Here is a 21,584-nt window from a genome sequence, read left to right on the forward strand (position 1 = left end):
AAAAGTCAATAAAAAAAACACACAACACAGGTTTTTAAAGTAATTTATTAGGCAGCTTCGGGGGTGGTCTTCCGACTTCGGGGGTCTCTCCGGCCTCTTCTCCCGAAGTCTGGTTCTTCTACGCTCTCTCCAGCCTCTTCTCCCGGTGTCCGGTTCTTCTGCCGGGCTCCTCCGCTATGTTCTGTTCTTTTGCGCTCTCTTGCTAGCGGTGGTCCAGTCTTCTTCATCGTCTTCTTCCCTCTTCTCTTCTTCCGATGTTGACACGACGCTCTCTCCTGCTGTAATGCTGTGTGAGCGCCTCGCGATGACTTATATAGGCATGGGGCGTAGTTACCGGGTGATGTCAGCTGGTGACCATGCCCCCTCATGACGTCACAGTCCCAGTATGCCCCGGGACTGTGCAGTCATAAGGGGCGGGGTCACGGCTGACATCACCCGGTGACCACTCCCCATGCCTATATAAGTCATCGCGAAGCACTCACACAGCATTACAGCGGGAGAGAGGCTCTTGTCCCCCCCATGTTGAGGGCATGCGGCCTGGTACGGTTCAGGAGGGGGGGTGCTCGCTCGTCCCCACCCCTTTTCCTGACTGGCCGGGTTGCGTGCTCGGATAAGGGTCTGGTACGGATTTTGGTGGGGGCCTCCCACGCCGTTTTTTCGGCGTAGGGGGTTCCCCTTAAAATCCATACCGACCGAAGGGCCTGGTATGCTCCCAGAGGGGAATTCCCCCTCGCGCTTGCCGCAATAGGAAAATGTGTTTTTCCTATTGCAGCCGGCGCAAGATGTACAGTACCCTGTCGCCGAGAAACATTCTCGCAGCTGCGTACTGTAGTTTGTACAAAAGTCCGATGGTTTTGTGTACACACGATCGGAATTTGCTCCATCGGACTTTTGTTGCCGGAAAGTTTGTGCGTTCGCACAGCCAACAAAAGTCCGATGAAAACAAAAAAAGTTTGTCTGATGGAGCGTACACATGGTCGAATGTTGCTCCAAAACAGCTAATTTGCATGTTTGTTGTCAAAAAGTCAGATCGTGTGTACGGGCCTTTAGACACACTAGCAGATTTAAACTAACAAATTGAAGCCAAACTTCACCTATCACTTTATAACCTGTTTTTTTTCCTTTTGGAATAAAGTTTTACATAAATAAATAAAAGATTTTGCTTTTGGGTTTATTACCGATTTAATATAAAAAAACATACAGTATATGAATAACTAAATGCAAACTTTTAATAAATCCATGTTTGTATTAAAAAAAAAAGTTAGTTTCAGGCTTGAAAAGTGCAAGCCACGTGTTCGCTGTTCAGCTGTTCAGCTGTTCAGCTGTTCAGCTGTTCAGCTGTTCTGCTGTTCAGCCCATCCCCCCCCCCCCCTTTATACTTACTTGAGCCTGATCTCAATCCTGTGATGTGCACAAGAGCAGCGGCCCTCTCTCCCTCCTCACTGGCTCGGCCACAGCAGAGGGAGCGGGGCTGCGCTGCGCTCTGTGTAGCTATGGCCACACAGAGCCGACTCATGAGCGAGCAACCACGAGTGCCCCCAGAGCAGACAGAGTCGGTGAGGGGATTTCAGGTGGAGCCAGGAGTGCCGGTGGGTGATTCCAAAACCATTGCACAGAGCAGGTAAGTATGGTATGTTTGGTGCTTCTTTTTTTTTTTGTTTTTTGTTTTTTGTTTTTATGTGAACGTTTACAATCACTTTATAAAAAGAAACTGAAAACTTACCTTTTCTACCACTAACAACATTAAGCTCTGTTCTATTGCAGAGAACTGTTTCCCTAAAGAGTGTCAATCTTCATGGTCCCCTGGTGCTCCCACTAGTTCCTCCTGCTTACCTCAATGTAAGTTGAGGGGGAGGGGGGTTAATAACATCAAGGTCAGTAGGAGGAACCAGTGAGAGCTCTGGGGGACCATGGAGATTGACACTCGATGATTTTTTGATAAATAATCGGTCTCTAATTTACAGGAACGTGCTTTTGCTGAAATGGCTTTATTACGTGACAGGGTCTCTTCAGTGTAAAGGTTTGGATTCAGTCTTAATTGGATGGTTATAGCACAACTCCTAGTCGTTCTATACACTGTTTTTGTCCTACTGTATTCCTGTCATTTTTTATCTTTTACCTTAGGTATTGTTTGAAGCAGAGGTGTCTGGAACTCCCCAAGGATTCATTGCATTGGATGATATTCTACTGCTAAGTTACCCCTGTGGTGAGTATCTATTACCCGACAAGCATTCCAACCTTTTCAGCGAAGCAGTACCAATGGAAAAGATGAGAAGCAAAGTGCAATAACCCTTGGAAGCCAATCAGTTTTCAGCTTTCTGTAGCACACTGGTAGAGAAAGCAAATGTATTGTGAAATTGATCCCTTTCGGTGAAAAATAAAAAAAATATATAAAAAAACAAGCTTTAAAATGCTGGACTCCTTCTGTATTGCAGAATAAAAGCTAAAATGTCAGAATAGAAAAATGTATTTTACCATTTTATCTGTATACAGCGTCTTTGTTTTTTTTTTGCTTTCAGTTATCCGTAGTCAGGTTTGATTGCTTGCTATGGGTTATGGCACTTTGCACATGGACACTGCCCTTTGTATTCCTTATTGAATAAGCAGCTGTTGTAGCAATTTCCATGCTTTTGATCATCTCCCTTTGTTTGCAGCCCAGGCCCCACACTTCTCTCGTCTGGGTGAGGTGGAAGTGAACGCTGGGCAGAATGCCACATTCCAGTGTCCTGCTGCTGGCAGGGCGAATGAAGGAGAGACCTTCTTATTGCAGGTATTTTCTGTGTCGTAAAGTCTGGGATGAATGTAGTATGGTAAGGACAGGTATCTGAATAAGGATATGTGGAACCAGCTATAGAATGCTATGCTCAGATTGGCATATGCTTAGAGGATGGGCAGACTTATAGTATCAGTGACACAATTTCTCAGCATGACTACTTCATTGTGTTTATTCACTTGCAAGTTAGACTTTTCTGTGTGATGCAGATGAACACAAAGTACTGGAGATAAAGGCGGTATAAGGTTTCTATGACAACTTGAACAAATGATAGTGCGTACTGATAGTGTAACTTGGTGTAATTAGTGACTAGATTTCTCCCGGGAGATGAGTTGACTCTGTACAGAAGCGTTCAGCACTTATTTCATTCATAAACCAAATATTCCTATTCATTCAAAAGTAATGTAATTATAACATTGTTGCAATATGTACGCAGTGAATTGTTTGTGGCAGACATTAGTCTGATTCAGTCACAAATATGAGGCTCTTTAAAGAAAACTACACTTCTATTGAAATTGATGAAATACATAATTGCTACACAAGCCTTTGTGTAAATGAATGCTATTAAAAATGACTTTCCTGTTTCAATCAACAGACGGCTATAAATTCTTTAAACTGGCAAGAAATTGAAATAGATCTATGTGTTTCAGTACTCAGTTTATAGATGGAAGTTCCCAAATTTGCATTGTCTAATGGGCTAAAGACTTCTCGAAGTCTGTGCATAGTTTAAGGTCTGATTAGAGACATTCCCAGTAATGTCCTATGGTAAAATAACCTGCTGAAGTGCAGGCAACTTATGGCCCCTTGTGCCCCCTAGATCCTAAGATCCTAATCATTAGTTTGCTGCTTCTTCTTTCCCTGTCCAGTCACAGGCTGGGAAGCAATAAGACCTGTAAGCGTTGCTTAAAGCAGAACTTCAGGCATTTTTACATCTTTCCATCTATTAAATATTCTTCCCTTGTTGTTTTAACTTTGGATAGTAAAACATTTTCTTTTTCTGCCAGTAAATACCTTATACAGCCCATGATGGGAAAGATCCTGCGAGCCACACAAAACTTAGTAAAACACTACTCAGCTGCGTGCGTTAAACACGTCTCATACGCATGCAAATGACAAATGTAAAAAAGATTACGCTACACTAGAGTGTGTTGGACATGCTACTAAATTATAGCATGATAGAACAACTGCGTCTAAATAAACGCATGTGGATGGGGGAACAGAATACCTCTACAAGGTAAGCGGTCCATCTATTATTAGGTCCGCTTACCTTGTAGAGGTATTCTGTTCCCCCATCCACATGCGTTTATTTAGACGCAGTTGTTCTATCATGCTATAATTTAGTAGCATGTCCAACACACTCTAGAGCAGCGTAATCTTTTTTACAACCTTACACAGCCCACTTCCTGTTTCTTGTCTGGTAAAAAGCCTAGGCTTGTTACATCATGCACAGTTCTCTCTCGCATTCTCGTTGGAATTTGCCAGGAAGGGGAGGGGGATGAGCCATAGGAGGGCCAATGAGAGCTGTAGAGCTGGAGGTGTGCCTCTGTGTGTCTGTGTAAATCCAGGAAGTAAACAGGCAGCAGCTTCAGCTGCCCACAGTTAAAATGATTGCAGCCAGACTCAGTGGAGGGAGATTTATGCAGCATATTTGGCAAGTACAGAATAACAGTATATATAACATTTTACATTTCTTCAGTTTCTTCCTGGTTTCCAGGCCTATGCAAGTGATGGCATACATTCCAGGAGTCTTCAAGAGGGAAGGAAGGGTTTTCTTGACAAAAAATACCCTCCTGCCTGCATGCCTGGGTTAAGGATTCTGAGAAGTAAATGCTAGATTAATCATCATCTGCCCTTACACAAGATGTTCAGAGGGTGTTTTTCAAAGTGATATTTCTCAGCAAAATAAAGCATGGAGACATGGATAAAAGTTTGCTTTAGATATGATAAATTAATTAAATAGCATTTTTTGCTTGTCGTGCTCAGATGCAGTGTAGTTCCGCTTTAACTGCTTGCAAGGAAAAATCTTGTTTGCCAGTCTATGATGTGTGGCACAGCTGTGTAAATCTCAGAACAGGATAAATAGCAATACAAATTATTTAGCAGGTTAAATGACTGCCATATATTTATTTCATCAATGTTTTTAGTTGTTCTCTTGAAGTGTAGCTTTAATCTTTAACGAAGCAATCTAAAGGAGGATGGGTTAGGGGATAGTTGCAGTGTTTCTTATTCCAATACTGAGGCTACTTATTTGATTATAGTTGGCAGAATTTCTCACTTAGCACTCACTTATAAGAACACCGGACTGACATAATTAAAAAATAAGAGGGCAAGATGGCAGGAATCTGCAGTAAACTTTTAAACAAGTACAGAATTTACCTGTGGGGATTTGTTTTGTTTTTTTTTCAGCAAACTTGTTTTTAAGTGGCTTCATTTATTGTTTGATTTATAGAGGCAAAATGGAGGAATTATCTCAGCAGGGATAATCCAGCATACCAGCCACTGGCGACTGCTGGCCTCCTTCCAGCTCTTTGAAGCTGGGCGTGAGGATCAGGACCTGTACCGCTGTGTGAGCCGCTCCATTTATGGGGCTGGAGTGTCTAACTTTGCTGAGCTCGTAGTGAAAGGTGAGAGTCTTCTGGATCAGGTTTGCATGTATGCTGCTCTGTTTCTAACATACGGTGACTTTAAATGTAGTGCACACAACAGTGGGCTTCATGTATCAAACTGCCTCTGCATGGGAACTGAGCAATTAAATGCCAGTAGATGCCTTTGAAAAAAATGTATATGCTTGTCTTTGTTTTTCTTTTTTTTCCTCTTAGTTTTTCTCTGTTGTAGAGAATGGTGTTTTTCGGGGGTCCTTATTTTTGAAAATGTATATATTAAATTGTAAATTAAGCTAAATGTTATTTAATATTCCGTTTTGGATAGAGTAGTGAGAACCCCTCTTCAATTTTTCTTAAATAAATAAAAATAAATAAATATCGATATGGGTGCATTATGTATACTGATACTTTTTCATATGGTTTATTTGTAATATATTTGTAATATATCTTCAGTTTTCTGTGCTGAAGTATATACAATTTTCATTGATTTAGGACCAAAATAGTATCAGCAGTCTCCACTGAATGCACTGCTTGTCTTGTACACGGCAGTTGGATGATTCCTACTGCTTTGTTCTATACAATTAATTGCATACAGAGCTTCCTATAAGGTATGGAAAATTCAGTGGGCCATTACAACACAGAAAAGGTTAGGAATGATACAAATTAAAGTGAACATGTACTCTGCACATTTAGAGCAAAGTAACAGATTTACTAGATAGCCAACTCTCTCTAATGTGGATACTTACCTTTAGTTCGCTCCCCCAGCCACCTAGCCCTGTGAGTAATTATATAATTTAATGCATGGGCTAGAATGTGATTCTGACTCCTTTGCACAATACAGAGCTGCATGCCAGTCCCGAGTGCTGACGTGAGTATGGGTTAGCGCTGTGTAAGTTCCTATCCAGAGTGACTGGGAACTTACGCGGGAATTCTAGAAGTAGCTCTGACAGGCAATGGGCCATCGGAGTTTGAATGGTAAGTATCTGCAGCAGAGAAAAAACCTATCCAGCAAATCTGCTTTTTTTTCCCCAGGAATAGGCAAATAAAGCTTCAAGAAAAGGAATGTACTGTAAATATGTTACATACAGAACACATTCTAATGCCTAGTATGCACAATGTGAAAATCGGACAAAAAACACTGCGTTCGGAACGATCGTTCGATAATCTGTTTGTTAGTAAATAGCTTTTCGAGAGCAGATCACGACAGTTCATGTGAAAATATCTGAAGGGACAAGCACAAATGTTTTTTTCCCTCATGAGATAACCGAACGAACAATTTTCATTAGTATAGTATTTGTATGAAAAAAAATCAAGTGACCAAGAACTCCTATGCTTGGAAACGAAAGAATACATTACAATACAATACATGACATCACTTCTGAGGTTGTATTCTATCTCACAAGAATTTCTGTAACTTTAGTAACCTATCCGTTTTCTATATGAGACTAGCATGCAAAAAAAAAAAAAAAAAAAGGAACGTTCACTTGTTTTTATATTATCATCATATAAGGCTTAAAGATAAGCTTGAACTCATGGTGCATTTGAAGTGAGACCGTTTCAAAAATTTGTCTCAAAATATGATGCAATTAAAAGTCCAATTCCAACCAAAAAATTTTTTTTTTGGGCAGGATTAGAATCTCTCCTAGTGGAGTCACAGACAACAATACAACATTGGAAGAGTTTCTAATTTTTTCACAATCTATTTAAAACTGTCTGGAGTTACATACAACTGATTGATTCAGCAGGGACTGGCTGGATTCCGATCAGTATATGGCTGTGCCTGTTTGACAGAAATCAATCATTGGATCGATTTCTATCGAAGGGACGTGCTGGAAAACGTTTCTTGATCAGCGGCTGCACCTGCAGCGGTATATCCTAAAAGGAGCAGGTGCAGTTGTCCAATAACAATGTCCAAGTAGTGAGGATTACTCCATCTACACGAATGAGTTTTGTGTGGATGGAGGAATCTGCTGTTTTGTTTTCGTTCAGCCCACTGGCAGAACAAAAGAAAAAAAACAAACAAACAAAAAAAAAAAAACGAATGTTGTATGGCCAGGATTAGATTCCAAAAGGCTTTTTTGGTACATGAGCTGTCTTCACATTGTAGACACTAACAAATCCAAATGTAATTAAAAAAAATGATATATACATACAGTGGGGATAGAAAGTATTCAGACCCCCTTAAATTTTTCACTCTTTGTTATATTGCAGCCATTTGCTAAAATCATTTAAGTTCATTTTTGTCCTCATTAATGTACACAGAGCACCCCATATTGACAGAAAAACACAGAATTGTTGACATTTTTGCAGAAAAAAAGAAAAACTGAAATATCACATGGTCCTAAGTATTCAGACCCTTTGCTCAGTATTTAGTAGAAGCGCCCTTTTGATCTAATACAGCCATGAGTCTTTTTGGGAAAGATACAACAAGTTTTTCACACCTGGATTTGGGGATCCTCTGCCATTCCTCCTTGCAGATCTTCTCCAGTTCTGTCAGGTTGGATGGTAAACGTTGGTGGACAGACATTTTTAGGTCTCTCCAGAGATGCTCAATTGGGTTTAAGTCAGGGCTCTGGTTAGGTCATTCAAGAACAGTCACGGAGTTGTTGTGTAGCCTCTCCTTCATTATTTTAGCTGTGTGCTTAGGGTCATTGTCTTGTTGGAAGGTAAACCTTCGGCCCAGTCTGAGGTCCTGAGCACTCTGGAGAAGGTTTTCGTCTGGGATATCCCTGTACTTGGCCTCATTCATCTTTCCTTCAATTGCAACCAGTCGTCATGTCCCTGCAGCTGAAAAACACCCCCACAGCATGATGCTGCCACCACCATGCTTCCCTGTTGGGGACTGTATTGGCTGAAGTGATGGTTAACTTTCTACAACTTTCTCCCATCTCCCGACTGCATCTCTGGAGCTCAGCCACAGTGATCTTTGGGTTCTTCTTTACTTCTCTCACCAAGGCTCTTCTCCCCCCGATAGCGCAGTTTGGCCGGACGGCCAGCTCTAGGAAGGGTTCTGGTCATCCCAAACGTCTTCCATTTAAGGATTTGGAGGCCACTGTGCTCTTAGGAACTTTAAGTGCAGCAGAAATTTTTTTTGTAACCTTGACCAGATCTGTGCCTTGCCACAATTCTGTCTCTGAGCTCTTCAGGCAGTTCCTTTGACCTCATGATTCTTATTTGCTCTGACATGCACTGTGAGCTGTAAGGTCTTATATAGACAGGTGTGTGGCTTTCCTAATCAAGTCCAATGAGTATAATCAAACACGGCTGGATGCAAATGAAGGTGTAGAACCATCTCAAGGATGATCAGAAGAAATGGACAGCACCTGAGTTAAATATGAGTGTCACAGCAAAGGGTCTGAATACTTAGGACCATGTGATATTTCAGTTTTTCTTTTTTAATAAATCTGCAAAAATGTCAACAATTCTGTGTTTTTCTGTCAATATTGGGTGCTGCGTGTACATTAATGAGGAAAAACATGAACTTAAATGATTTTAGCAAATGGCTGCACTATAACAAAGATATATATATATATATATATATATATATATATATATATATATATATATATATATATATAAAATAATTGTCCAAAGATCCACACACACAATAATGCATGCTATTACCTCTTTGAATATTTGCTTATTAAGGAAGTACTTTCCACTTGTTGATGTATTGCTGCTGTATATTACACAGAGCCTCCGACCCCTATTGCTCCGCCACAACTTTTAAGAGCTGGTCCCACCTATCTAGTTGTACAGCTTAACACTCGTTCCATCACGGGTGATGGGCCCATTGTGCGCAGGGAGATTGAGTACCGAGTGAGTGGAGGGAGCTGGCGGGAAAGGCATGCTGTCACTGCGCACACATACAAGCTGTGGCACTTGGACCCTGACTCACAATATCACATTTATGTGCTACTTACTCGACCTGGAGAGGGAGGCACTGGGAGACCTGGGCCAGCTCTCATCAGCCGGACAAAATGTGCAGGTAGGAATTTAAAACTATCATACTTTATTGATATGTTAGAATATGAATATTACTGAGCTCATCATTCTGGAAAACGAGGAAAATGCTGTGAGTTTTTTTTAAAGGAATCACAAAGCATTCAGAACACAGGGATAAGTGCCATGTGCAGAACTGCAGGGAGTTAAAAAAAAAAAAAAAAAAAAAAAAAAGAACAGCAGTGCTTTGTTATGTTGTAAAGATGCTCATGTCATAGCTGTTGGGTATTGTATCCCTGGGAAGCTGAATGGCACATCTGAACAGCTGTAAACCACCGTTTATTTAACCAGTTAAGACATGAGTTCACGGCTTTGCCTTCTCCTGACTGCGTCTCTTGTTATATCTTTTCAGAGCCAATGCGAGCACCTAAAGGCCTTTCATGCACAGCTGAGCAGCCACGCCAGCTGACTCTGCATTGGGAAGCAGTTGGTTTCAACATCACCCGGTGTCACACCTACTCTGTAACACTTTGCTACCACTATGAATCGAGCTCACTGCAAGACTGTGTAACAGTTGAGGGGGGATCTAGTCATTATACACTCCGAGGCCTACCACCATATAGTGCCATCCACTGCCGCCTTGTGGTTTCCAACCCTGAGGGCCGAAAGGAGGGCAAAGAAGTTACCTGCTATACACAGGAAGATGGTGTGTGAAATACCCCAGTTTAATATTATAATTTTACAATGCATACTAACTATTTACGTGTGTGTGTGTGTGAGTAGAAGCATATAGAAATGTAGAAATCTTTATTTTGTTTTTCAGTTCCAGGCGCCGTGGCCTCAGAGTCTCTTGGCATCGCCCCTATAGATGATGCCATTCTGCTGTCTTGGGATGAGCCTGCTGAACCCAATGGGATCCTTACACAATATGAGGTATATAGCGTTATAGTGAATATTTTTCTTGATCTTTGTTGTTGTAGTAAGTTAAGGGTTTAAAAGACATTGATATACGATGGTATTTTTTTAAGTAATTTTTTTATACACATGCACATATTTCTATTAGTAATTATTGCAGTATAAAGCAACTGCTTCTGTAAAGCAGCCCATACAACGGACAAACGTATTTTTTTCAACCACCGGTTCACAGACAGTGTTGACAGGGGAATCCCTCCCATAGAGATGGGCGAACGGCTCGGCCTGAGCATAAGTTCGGGCCAAACTTTGGTTGTTCGGACGTTCGGCGAACAACGAACATTATGCGGTGTTCGCAGCAAATTCGGAACCCCATTAAAGTCTTTGGGACACTAACATGAAAAACCAAAAGTGCTAATTTTAAAGGCTTATATACAAGTTATTTTCAAAGTGTTTGGGGACCCGGGTCCTGCCCCAGGGGACATGTATCAATGCAAAAATAGATTTAAAAAGGGACGTTTTTACGGGCGCAGTGATTTTAATAATGCTTAAAGTGAAACAATAAATATGAAATATTCTTTTAAATATTGTGCCTGGGTGGGTGTCTATAGTATGTCTGTAAAGTGGCGCAGTTTGCCCGTGTTTAGAACAGTACCACAGCAGAATGACATTTCTATAGGAAAAAAGGTAATTTAAAATTTAAAAAAACGTATTGTCGGGTTTCGGCAATATAGATAAAACTCATTGAAAAAAACAGCATGGGTCCCCCCCCCCCAGTCCATTACCAGGCCCTTTGGGTCTGGTATGACTATTAAGGGGAACCCTGCGCCAAATAAAAAGAAAATGGCGTAGGGGTCCCCCTCAAAATCCATAACAGATCATTTAAGTCTGGTATGGATTTTAAGGGAACCCTGCACCAAAATTTTTTAAAAAATGACGTAGGGGTCCCCCCAAATCCATACCAGACCCTTATCCGAGCACGCAACCTAGCAGGCCGCAGGAAAAGAGAGAGAGCGCCCCCCCTCCTGAACCGTACCAGGCCACATGCCCTCAACATGGGGAGGATGCTTTGTGGTCCCCAAAGCACCTTGTCCCCATGTTGATGGGGACAAGGACCTCATTCCCACAACCCTTGCCCGGTGGTTGTGGGGGTGTGTGGGCGGGGGGCTTATCGAAATCTGTAAACCCCCTTTTAACAAGGGGACCCCCATATCCCAGCCTCCCCCCATGTGAATTTGTAACGGGTACATTATACCCCTTCCGTTTAAAAAAAAAAGTGTCAAAAATAGTAAAAAAGACAGGAGACACTTTGGGACAAGTCCTTTATTAAAAAATAAAAATGTCCCGTGATGTAGATCCATCTTACGCCACCCGACGAGCCGAAAAAAGAAAAAAAAAGCAGCAACAGCTCCGCCTCCATGGGAGGCTCGCGCCGAGTGACGCTTCTTCTCGATGACAGCTGTTATATAGCTAAGGGTGGGGCCACTCGGTGGCGTGGGGGGCGCTCTCTCGTCCCCCCTCTTTGCCTGCGGCCTGCCAGGTTGCGTGCTCGGATAAGGGCCTGGTATGGATTTTGGGGGGGACCCCTGTGCCATTTTTTTAAAAATTTTGGCACAGGCTTCCCCATAAAATCCATACCAGAGATGAAGGGTCTGGTATGGATTTTGGGGGGGACCTCTACGCCGTTTTTTTTTTTTAATTTTGGTTCGGGGTTCCCCTTAATATTCATACCAGACCCGAAGGGCCTGGTAATGGACTGGGGGGGGGGGGGGGGGGGGACATGCCGTTTTTTTCAATGATTTTTATCTATATTCCCGAGACCCGACAATTCATTACAGCCGTGGTCAGTTTTAAATAACTTTTTTTCTTTAGAAATGCCGTTCTGCTATGGTACTGTTCTAAACACGGGAAAAATGCGCCAATTTACAGCCATAGTATAGACACCCCCCAGGCACGATATTTAAAGGAATATTTCATTTTTATTGTTTCACTTTAAGCATTATTAAAAGCACTGCTCCCAAAAGAACTGCCGTTTTTAAAACTTTTTTTTTGCATTGATACATGTCCCCTGGGGCAGGACCCGGGTCCCCAGACATTTTTTATGGCAATAACTTGCATATAAGCCTTTAAAATGAGCACTTTTGATTTTTCATGTTCATGTGTCCCATAGACTTTAACAGTGTTTCTGTGTTTGTCCGAATTTTTTGCCTGTTTGCAAGTTCTGGTGTGAACCGAATCGGGGGGGTGTTCGGCTCATCCTTACCCTCCCACTGAGCCATTGTATACTAGCTGCTAGCAATAATTGAATGCAAAATCCAGCAGGCTGGTTGTACCCAAGTTGATCGATCAATCAACTTGGTGCGTTCAGCCTGCCCATACATGGTTCAAATCTCGGCCGGTTCCTGCTTTGTACAAACAAAACCTTAAGATTAAGTTTCTGCTTGTTAGATTTTTATCCACATACAACAAATCAAAATTAGTCACAGCTATTTCTCTAGACAGCTCGTATTTTTTTACATGCAAGGCCATTTCTGCATAACCAACATATATAGTAGCCTAGGGTGGCAGGGCAGCCAGGGGTGTGAGAGCTACCCACAGATCGTGTTCTTGACAGTAACACATTGCCATTTATGTGCAATCTAGATAGGTTGTCTCTGTTTTTATCCCTGCATAGTTTGTGTGTTTTAGTTGGAGGAATAATGCACTAGCATGTCTTCTACTTTGGGTCTGTACACCTGGAACCCAATAGCTAACAAAGTAGGGCAACAGTTTGTGAGGGAGAGTGTCTCTGCACATGGCTCTAGATTAGGTCCTGCATTTTTTGACTTGAGTCAAGGTCCAGGTGTATAGGCACACATTTTTTGCTGAAATCAGACAACTATAGTCATCACAGTTCTATTTCCCTTTCTACAGCTCAGCTATCAAATTATTGAATCCTCAGATCCTGCTGTAACTGTGCCAGGGCCGCGTTCCACCATCTGCAAACCTCCCAATGAAACATCCCATCTTCTCACGAACTTGCATCCAGGAACTACGTACCTACTAAGTGTACGAGCACGCAATAGCAAAGGCTATGGTCAAAGTGCTCTTACTGAGCTGACTACCAATATTTCAGGTACCTATTCTCCATCAGTCTGAGATGTTCTGATATATGTCTATCAGTTTTTTGAATATTCAACAGATCAAAGAAATCTAACATATTGAATGCAGTTTTGTTTGCAATCTACATACTGTCACAAAGTGACTTAGAGCCATAAAACAGGAGCTGCATACATTTATTAGATTATCTGACTTGTTTTTAATATAGGCAGTATTGAACAAAATATTGCTAATACAATTATACCATCACACATTGAAATCACTCATTTCACAGCATCTCTACATCTGTGGATGGGACATTATTCTTAGACTAAGTTTATGCTTTAAGCTAGAAGTTAAGTATCTCTATAGACAAAACCTTTTCAATTCTGGATAGAGTGGAGAATGGTTGAAATCCTTATTGTGTTTATATTGCTGTCTGTGTCTCATTGGAAGAGATTTCTACTTACCCAGTACCTAAGATCCAACAGAAAGTGTGAGGAGATCTTTCCAAAGTACCGTATATACTCTAGTATAAGCTGAGTTTTTCAGCCCATTTTTAGGCTGAAAACCCCCCTCTGCTTATACTCGAGTCAGGGTCGTGAATGGGGGTCTTGAGTGAGGATGCAGCCTCACTGTGCCCATCTGCAGCCGTACCTTTGATTGCTTAAACAGCGGGTGTCTCCCGCTGTGTTATGCAGTCTGTTCGGCGCTGTCCATTGTAACAAAGTTCACCTCCTCCTCGTCCGTGATAGAGGAACACTGATACAATGCTGGGAAACTGTATCCGTGTTCCACCTATCACGGACGAGAAGGAGGCGGGGCTTTGTTACAATGGACGGCTGCCGAACAGACTCAATTGCATCTTTTGAGCAATATTATCGTTAATGAGTTTTTTGCATACAAAGAAAAATGCTGTGTATATTGGTAATTTACTTTGGTAAAGGTGAATAAACAAAAGCACCATAGTCAACACACACATTTATTTATTTCCTTTGTCACACTGTGTTGTCACATTAGCACATAGCAATTTAATTACATTTCATCTTTACTTTTTATTCATCTGCCAGTGAATATCATCATTTCCAGAATCCTTAAACCTAGAAATGTTTTTACCCAATTATTTAAGACCATAAAATATAATTTAAAGCTATTTGCAAGTGTTGGATTCAGGAAGAAACCTGTCATTAGTGTGGCTGCTCAGATTCCCTTATTGGATAAGATATTCTTTGTTTTTGAAGCACACTGCAGTGTTCATTGTTTTTGCAAATGGGCACAGTGAGGCTGCAAATGGGCACAGTGAGGCTGCAGATGGGCATTCTTTGCCCAGTAGCTGCTGCATTTTCCCACCCAAGGCTTATACTCGAGTCAATAAGTTTTCACAGTTTTTTGTGGTAAAATTAGGTGCCTTGGCATATATTCGGGTTGGCCTATACTCGAGTACATACGGTAAGTAGAATACACTCTTAGGCAGGTGTCACCAGAGCAAGTATGAAATTGAAACGTTTCACTTCTTGTTCCCTAAGCAATCTTATCATTTTTTTTATTTCCCACACTTTCTATCCTGGTGAAACTAGGATAAATGAATAGAGAGGGTAAATCTCCCCTTCTACATCCAAAAATTAAAACAAGATTTTTGCTATAGCTGTAGTTTAATACTAGTATATTTCTGTATACGCATCATTTTCATGAAAAATGTATATTATTGGCTCTGTGTTGGCTAAAATTCCTTTAAGCTGAAAAAAAAAATCAAGAGGAATCTTTTGTGTCTTAGAAAGTATGGCAGCTAACTATTGGCATTCATAGGTATCAGCATCCATTTTTATTCTGATTAACATCTCTGGGTATACTTGGTTATCAGACATCATATTACTATATCTCTAAATGTACATTTTTACTTACACATGAACGTAAGTACTAAAAGGGTGTTTTGTTAAATCAGTGCAGTGCAAAATCATGTTGCAAGATCATAAGTTGGGCCCATTGCTTAATAGAAAAAATGTGGTGTGCTTAGTGCACCACAGTAAAGAGTGGGAATGGCTTTCATTGTGCCAGGGGAGTTGCTAGATTGTAAAAGTCCTGAGGCACCTTTGGACACACCAAATAGAAGAGTAATGCAGTGCCCGTAGCACGCCACAGCAGACGGGTCTGGCCATATTGTGGTAATGGTGGCAGGGGCTTAAGAGGCGTGGTTAAATAAAACAAAAGCCTATTTGTACCTATACAATTTTCTTAGATTGCTGTGCCACAAATAAGAGTTTCATGAATATGTATAAACTTCAGTACAATCATTTAAACAAACAAAAAAAATCTTCCATTACATATGATTTTGTGTACACTGAAAATTGATAGATTTAAACTAAAATAGTCAGGCACTGCTTAATTACCAGCAACTGGTCAGAGCTATGTAATGTACTATATAGAGCAGGAGTATGTAATGTATAGTGTATATAGTGCAGGAGTCTGTAATGTACAATATAGTGTATATAGAGAAGGAGTCTGTAATATACAGTATAGTACAGGAGTCTGTAATGTACAATATAGTGTATATATATAGTGCAGGAGTCTGTAATGTACAATATAGTGTATATAGTGCAGGAGTGTATAATGTACAGTATAGTGCAGGAATCTGCAATATACAATATTGTGTATATAGTGCAGGAGTCTTCAATGTACAATATAATGTACTTTTATATAGTATATGAGTGTGTAATGTACAATATAGTGTATATAGTGCAGGAGCCCGTAATGTACAATATAGTGTATATAGTGCAGGAGTATGTAATGTACAATATAGTATGTATAGTGCAGGAGTCTGTAATGATGTTTTGTGCATCCCCGTTCAGGGAGTCCCATTCATTTCGATTGAGATGCAGCAGCTTCACGACCACAGCTCCCAATTTGACATCCATGTGGGTGCGAGTGCACATCCCCATATGCAGACAGTGTGAGTTCAGGGACATGCAACCGCATCCACTCAGATGTCAAATCAAGAGCAGCGTCTGTGTCCAAACAGCTGCTGCTTCCTAATTGTCGTCGTGACTGACTGCACAGGTGTTTTGTGCATCCCTGGCGGGTAAACATGGCCTTGCATGGGTGTACATTGTAGTGAACAAAGCCTTATTATGTTTTTTTTGGTGAAACAGGGGTGTCAGAGAAAGGAACTAAGGACCTAGACTCATTCCCTTTCTCTGCAGCCTCAGTTGCACTGCAGATAAATGAACAGAGACGACTTGTTCATTTAGAAACAGAAGCATAGTAAACACAGTTTACTGTGCTTCACTAATGAATGAACGCAGTTAGCAATCAGTACCAATCGTGCGGGAGAGGGAGGAGGAAAGCCGGGAAGCGGGAGGACTCCACTACCGCCCCTTTTATATACAAAGCGCTTTTTTATCAACTTCTTCATGTAAGTGTATTTCTTTGATTTTTAATAAATTACCACCATTGCCAGGGTGCAATAAAAGCCGGTTTGACCCTCACAGCATACGCTGTTTTGGGTTCAAACCCTCCGGTAAGCTCCCATCTGTAACATCCAAGGGCACTGCATGTTTTGAAAAGACACAGTGGTGTGATATGAGAATTCAATATAGTAATGAGACTTTTTAAGTGACTGCAGATTAACACCTTCCAATACTTTTCTGCTGTACTTTGGTGAAGGCGCTCCTCACCTCACTTTTGGGAGTGACCCATTTCGTTTTAACTCACTGTCTGCCCATTTGAACTACTTTATATGTGATACATTTATTTGTGTTTATTACTATTTATGTTTAGGCCTTTTTAACTTACTGTTTTTAAGATAGTTTGTTGTTTTTAGCGCTACACATTTTTTGCATAAAAGCCGGGAAGCCGGCCAGCAGTACTGCAGGGAGGAGGCGCCTAGGGGTCAGGGAGGTAGGGTCCAGTACAGGGGGTGTTGGAGCAGCAGGGCAACCGAGTTAAATCCCTTTGTGGCTGTCGGGAGCCACAGAGGATCAGTTCTAAGGGGAGCACATGAGAGCGGACGGAGGGCATTTTAGAGGATTCTTCTATGTGTGCATTGTATGTTAGAGCACAATGGGCCCCACTCCCCTCAGGGCGTGTGTACCGTACACATTGCACACATGGATGATATTAAAAGCAAAATATTTTTCTTTTTGATATATTTAAATAAGTGTGTATAGTATGCTGGCAGCAAGGAATTCTAGTAACTGTAGAAGAGAAGAGGTATTTGAAGGCATGTCAGAGCCCGTAATAGCTTCTATAGGTGTTGGTTATTTCTAGCTTACTTCATGAAACATATACAATATGCAGTTTTACTACTCAGTCCAGACTTGGGGATGGACGGTCCATAAACAAGAGTTGTAAATTACATGATAAAAGCTTGGCATTCAATAAAACAAAATAAGCAATAGATGTTGATTTGAAGCAAGCCCATTATCAGTAGAGCTGCCAGTATACATTCAGTTCCGTCTCCTAGAGACATCTTCTCGTTGCAGGTGGCCTGGTCTGCAGCAGTTTTGGTCATCGGCAGTTAAATAACAACACATAGCTTCCAATCAGGATATATTCTTCTGATTACAGTCAATAGAAAGGACACCAGAGGAGACTAGATGCATGTAGGTAAAGATAGCTCTGTTTTCTAAGGAAAGCAAGCATGATTTGAACTATATTGTTAGTTTGTCAGGTAGTTGTTAGGGAACTATTAATGTGTAGGTTTAGCAACAGTTTTTTTCCAATGGGCTATAAACGCCATTAATGCAAAATTTTAAATTTTATTTGTAATTGCTGTCCAGTGGGCTGCATCCAGCAGTGGAAGCTGGATATGTATTATATTTTAATGCTGCTTTTTTAAGGTATGATTATTTTATTGTGTGTGTTGTTATATTGTCTATATGTGTGTGTAAGGCATTGCTCCCTCTGTGAGAGTGGCATCAAACGTTTATTGTATGCTTTTTTACAATGAAAGAAAAATGTATTTATTATAATAGCAACATTCACAACCATACTTTCAGATGCTAGCTAGGACCTTGAAAACTCATTGCAGTGTCACATGCATTGTGAAGGTGTCACTTCTTATGCAGTACACAGTAGTAGTAATGGAAATACCATGATAAGGGCAGAGCTCGCACCTTAAAATTTATGCAAGGTTTAAAAAAAAAAAAAAACTCCTCATGACAAGGGGTATTTTTCATGTAAACAATAATCCCTATGTCACTTTTAATATGCCTTTTAATATGAATTGTATACAACCATTGATATAGAATGCAACAGAATCAAATACATGAGTGTCACAGACTACAACACAATTATTTGCATAGAGGCGCAGATATTCATAGGTAACAGTTTAGGCAATTTTTTTCTCTCCTGGTGCAGGGATTGCAGATTTTTCTGTAACTTCCTTCTACTGTTTATACACCTTTTATTTTTTACAATCATTTAGATAAAACATGACTAAGAGAAGCTTGCTTTAATGGGAACAATTGTTTAAAATTAGGGTATTTTATAAGTGAAAAGAATGAGGGAGATACGATTTTTGTATGCTGATATTAAACAGCTTATAGTGTTCCAAAGGCAATATTTTTGCTGTGCTTTACACATAAGTTAAATGGATTTGCATTCTACAAAAGTCCAGAATAGGCCTGGAGTGATATGCCCAGCATTAAGAGGAGGGCCTACATGACTGGGTGTGCAGCATAGGCTGTAGTTAGGCAGATTAATAAGGGGTTTTAAAGTGGTTGTAAACCCCCCAGAAAAAAAAAAAACTGCAAGAAAAAGGCATAATGTGCTAGTATGCTACGCATACTAGCTCATTATGAATTACTTACCTTAGATCAAAGCCCCCGCAGTGATCCTCGTACACGACTCCGGCCAGCGACATCGCTCCCAGGGTTACTTCCGGGTATCGTGGGCTCCAGTGCTGTGATTGGCTGGAGCCGCAATGACGTCACTCCCGTGCGGGAACTGCCGGTAACGGCATACTAGCTGAAGCAATGGCAGGACGTGCCATTGCTTCAGTGCACATGTGCCAATGACACATTCTGATAAGGGGATATCTCCTAAACCATGCAGGTTTAGGAGATATCCGGGGTAGCTACAGGTAAGCCTTATTTTAAGCTTACCTGTAGTCAAAAGTGGTTGTAAAGGGTTTACAACCATTTTAAAAAATAGTAATAGGCTTACCCGATTGGAAGTGAGCAAGGCATGGTAGGGTGTAGTAAGGTGGGGCAAACGGTGGTCTAGGCAGAGAGGGGGAGTTGACTGAGGGTCAGTTGGAGCTGAGCAGACGAAGAGAAACTCTTGTAAGATCCTGTCAATGACTGTTCTAGGTTGGTGCTTTTAAAGGCCTTACTATGGCCGACATTGAGAGCATGCTCTCTCAACTTAGAGCGGCAGCAATGGTAAATGGGCCTCAGTGGCTCGAGTCGCAGATGGCAAACATGCTGCAGGGTCGGGGCAGGTTCCTGCTTCACCTGCCCCTCGTTCATCACGGGCTAAGAGGTCTCACCCCCCTGAGCGCCTAAGTCCTGAAGTGATCCCTAGGGTTGGCCGCCGCACTAGGAGCCCCAAACGGGACCCTTCAGCACAAAGGCAAAGAGGCAGCCCCCTTCTCGTGCTGGCGGGGCTGGAAGGAATCCTCCACTTAGGCAGAACCAAGGCGGGAGATCCCTAGCGTTCACCTTCTCCCACTCCCCTTCTACAAGTACCCAGAAACATAGGGCCGGCTCGGGGGGAAATGTCCACGGGTGCTGGCCTGTCCCCAGGCACGGCCGGGACCCCATCTGTGAGAAGGCGAGGTTCCAGGCGTCCAGTTTCAGTGTCACCGCTCCTAGTTCCGGACCAGAGGGCGGCATCTGCGGCCGGGTCTTCCCGGCAGAGTGTCCAGCATGGGAGGAAGGAGACTGCAGGCCGTGGAGCCCAGCGGGGGATGGCTGCTTTAACCCTTCCCTGGGTGCCGCAGTGGGTGATGGTGATCGATCTGAGGGCAAACTCACCACATCGGATGCCGAAGAGGGGTCCCAGGGGGAGGAGGACACTGCAGATGGCTCGAGGGCTCAGCTGGGGTCCGAAGACACGGCTGTGCGGCGGCAAGCACCGAGACAGCCTGGTAAGTCGATACCTGTATCTGTACCATTGCCTGTTCTTCCTTCTTCTGTAAGTATTGTGCAGTCTGTGATACCTAATGCCTTGGTGGGGGGTGGGCCAGGTGGCTTGTTGGTTCCTGGGCCAGGCTCGCCAGCTGCTCCTAATACAATGACTACAGGGCAGGAGGAGTTAGTTGCCTGGATGCTTCAGACCTGGCTGGCAGGGTGCAGGGATCTATTAGCGAGCAGCATTGCTGGGGTATCCTCCTCGCTGGTGGTTTTACCTGTACTTGCATGGACGACAGTGGGGGCACTCAGGTAGCAGAGGACAGAGCTGTGGGATCAGTCGTCACAGGCCATGTATTGGTTTCTCTGACAGTGCATTGAAGACTGCGTTGGAGTCCAAGACATTGGATGGGGCCTCGGCTTGGAGTGCATTTGTGAGATTTACGTCTGCTTCGAGGGCCCTGTAGGTGCGCATCTTAAGCCGGAGATGAGAGAAAAAATCTGGAAGGGGGAATATGTCGAGATATTTTCCCTCCTGCCACTGGAAAAGTTTAATTTAGAAAAAATTAAGCCAGATGAAAGTAAAAAGGAGGAGGAAGAAAATCGGTGTTACCGCTAGATTCCTAGGACATTTGGGAATTGGCAACAGGCGTTCAACATTTCGACTAGTGTGATCGGGGAGAAGGCGCTGGAGAGCTGTTCATCTCTTTTCTGCTATCTGAACTCTATTAGTGAGGCCCAGAGAGTGTACGGGGGGGGGGGGGGGGGGGGAGTAGCTTGGTTGCGCTACAATGAGCAGTTTTGGCAGCGTAAGGCGGTCACTGAGGTGGGACCACAAGAACATTAGCTTGCGGAAGAAGCTGATGACCCAGGCGAGGACTGTTCCCCAACCCTTTCAAGGGTGGTCGGGGGTGCTACTACCTCAACACCATTGGCCACGAGACAGAAGGGGTACTGCTGGCAGTTCAATGAAGGAACCTGCAGATTCGGAGGATCCTGCCGTTATTGTCATGAATGCTCCGGATGCGGAGGTTCACATCCTATGTCCAATTGCTTTAAGCAGGGTAAGGGGAAGTCGACTGACGCTGGAAAGAGGGAGAACTCCGGTGAGGGTGGAAAAAATGGTGCCCTTTCTCAGTAGGTATCCGGACAGGACCGATGTGCAGTTTTTATTGCAGGGTTTTACTGACGGTTGTACTATTTCTT

At 42.4% G+C, this 21,584-nt stretch overlaps 1 protein-coding gene across 4 annotated transcripts in view; it reads left to right on the forward strand.

The window, feature by feature from the left end:
• The window catches only part of PTPRU (protein tyrosine phosphatase receptor type U), a 251,462-nt gene that overhangs the window by 124,359 nt on the left and 105,519 nt on the right, over positions 1-21,584 (forward strand). For all 4 annotated transcript variants that reach the window (XM_073615565.1, XM_073615567.1, XM_073615566.1 and 1 more), the window contains exons 4-10: positions 2,125-2,206; positions 2,655-2,770; positions 5,223-5,397; positions 9,071-9,364; positions 9,731-10,024; positions 10,142-10,251; positions 13,144-13,345. In XM_073615565.1, the coding sequence (XP_073471666.1) occupies positions 2,125-2,206; positions 2,655-2,770; positions 5,223-5,397; positions 9,071-9,364; positions 9,731-10,024; positions 10,142-10,251; positions 13,144-13,345 (1,273 nt within the window). The remainder of the gene's footprint in view (positions 1-2,124; positions 2,207-2,654; positions 2,771-5,222; positions 5,398-9,070; positions 9,365-9,730; positions 10,025-10,141; positions 10,252-13,143; positions 13,346-21,584) is intronic.

The sequence above is a fragment of the Aquarana catesbeiana genome, linkage group LG02 (genome assembly GCF_042186555.1).
Source record: "Aquarana catesbeiana isolate 2022-GZ linkage group LG02, ASM4218655v1, whole genome shotgun sequence".
NCBI lineage: Eukaryota > Metazoa > Chordata > Amphibia > Anura > Ranidae > Aquarana > Aquarana catesbeiana.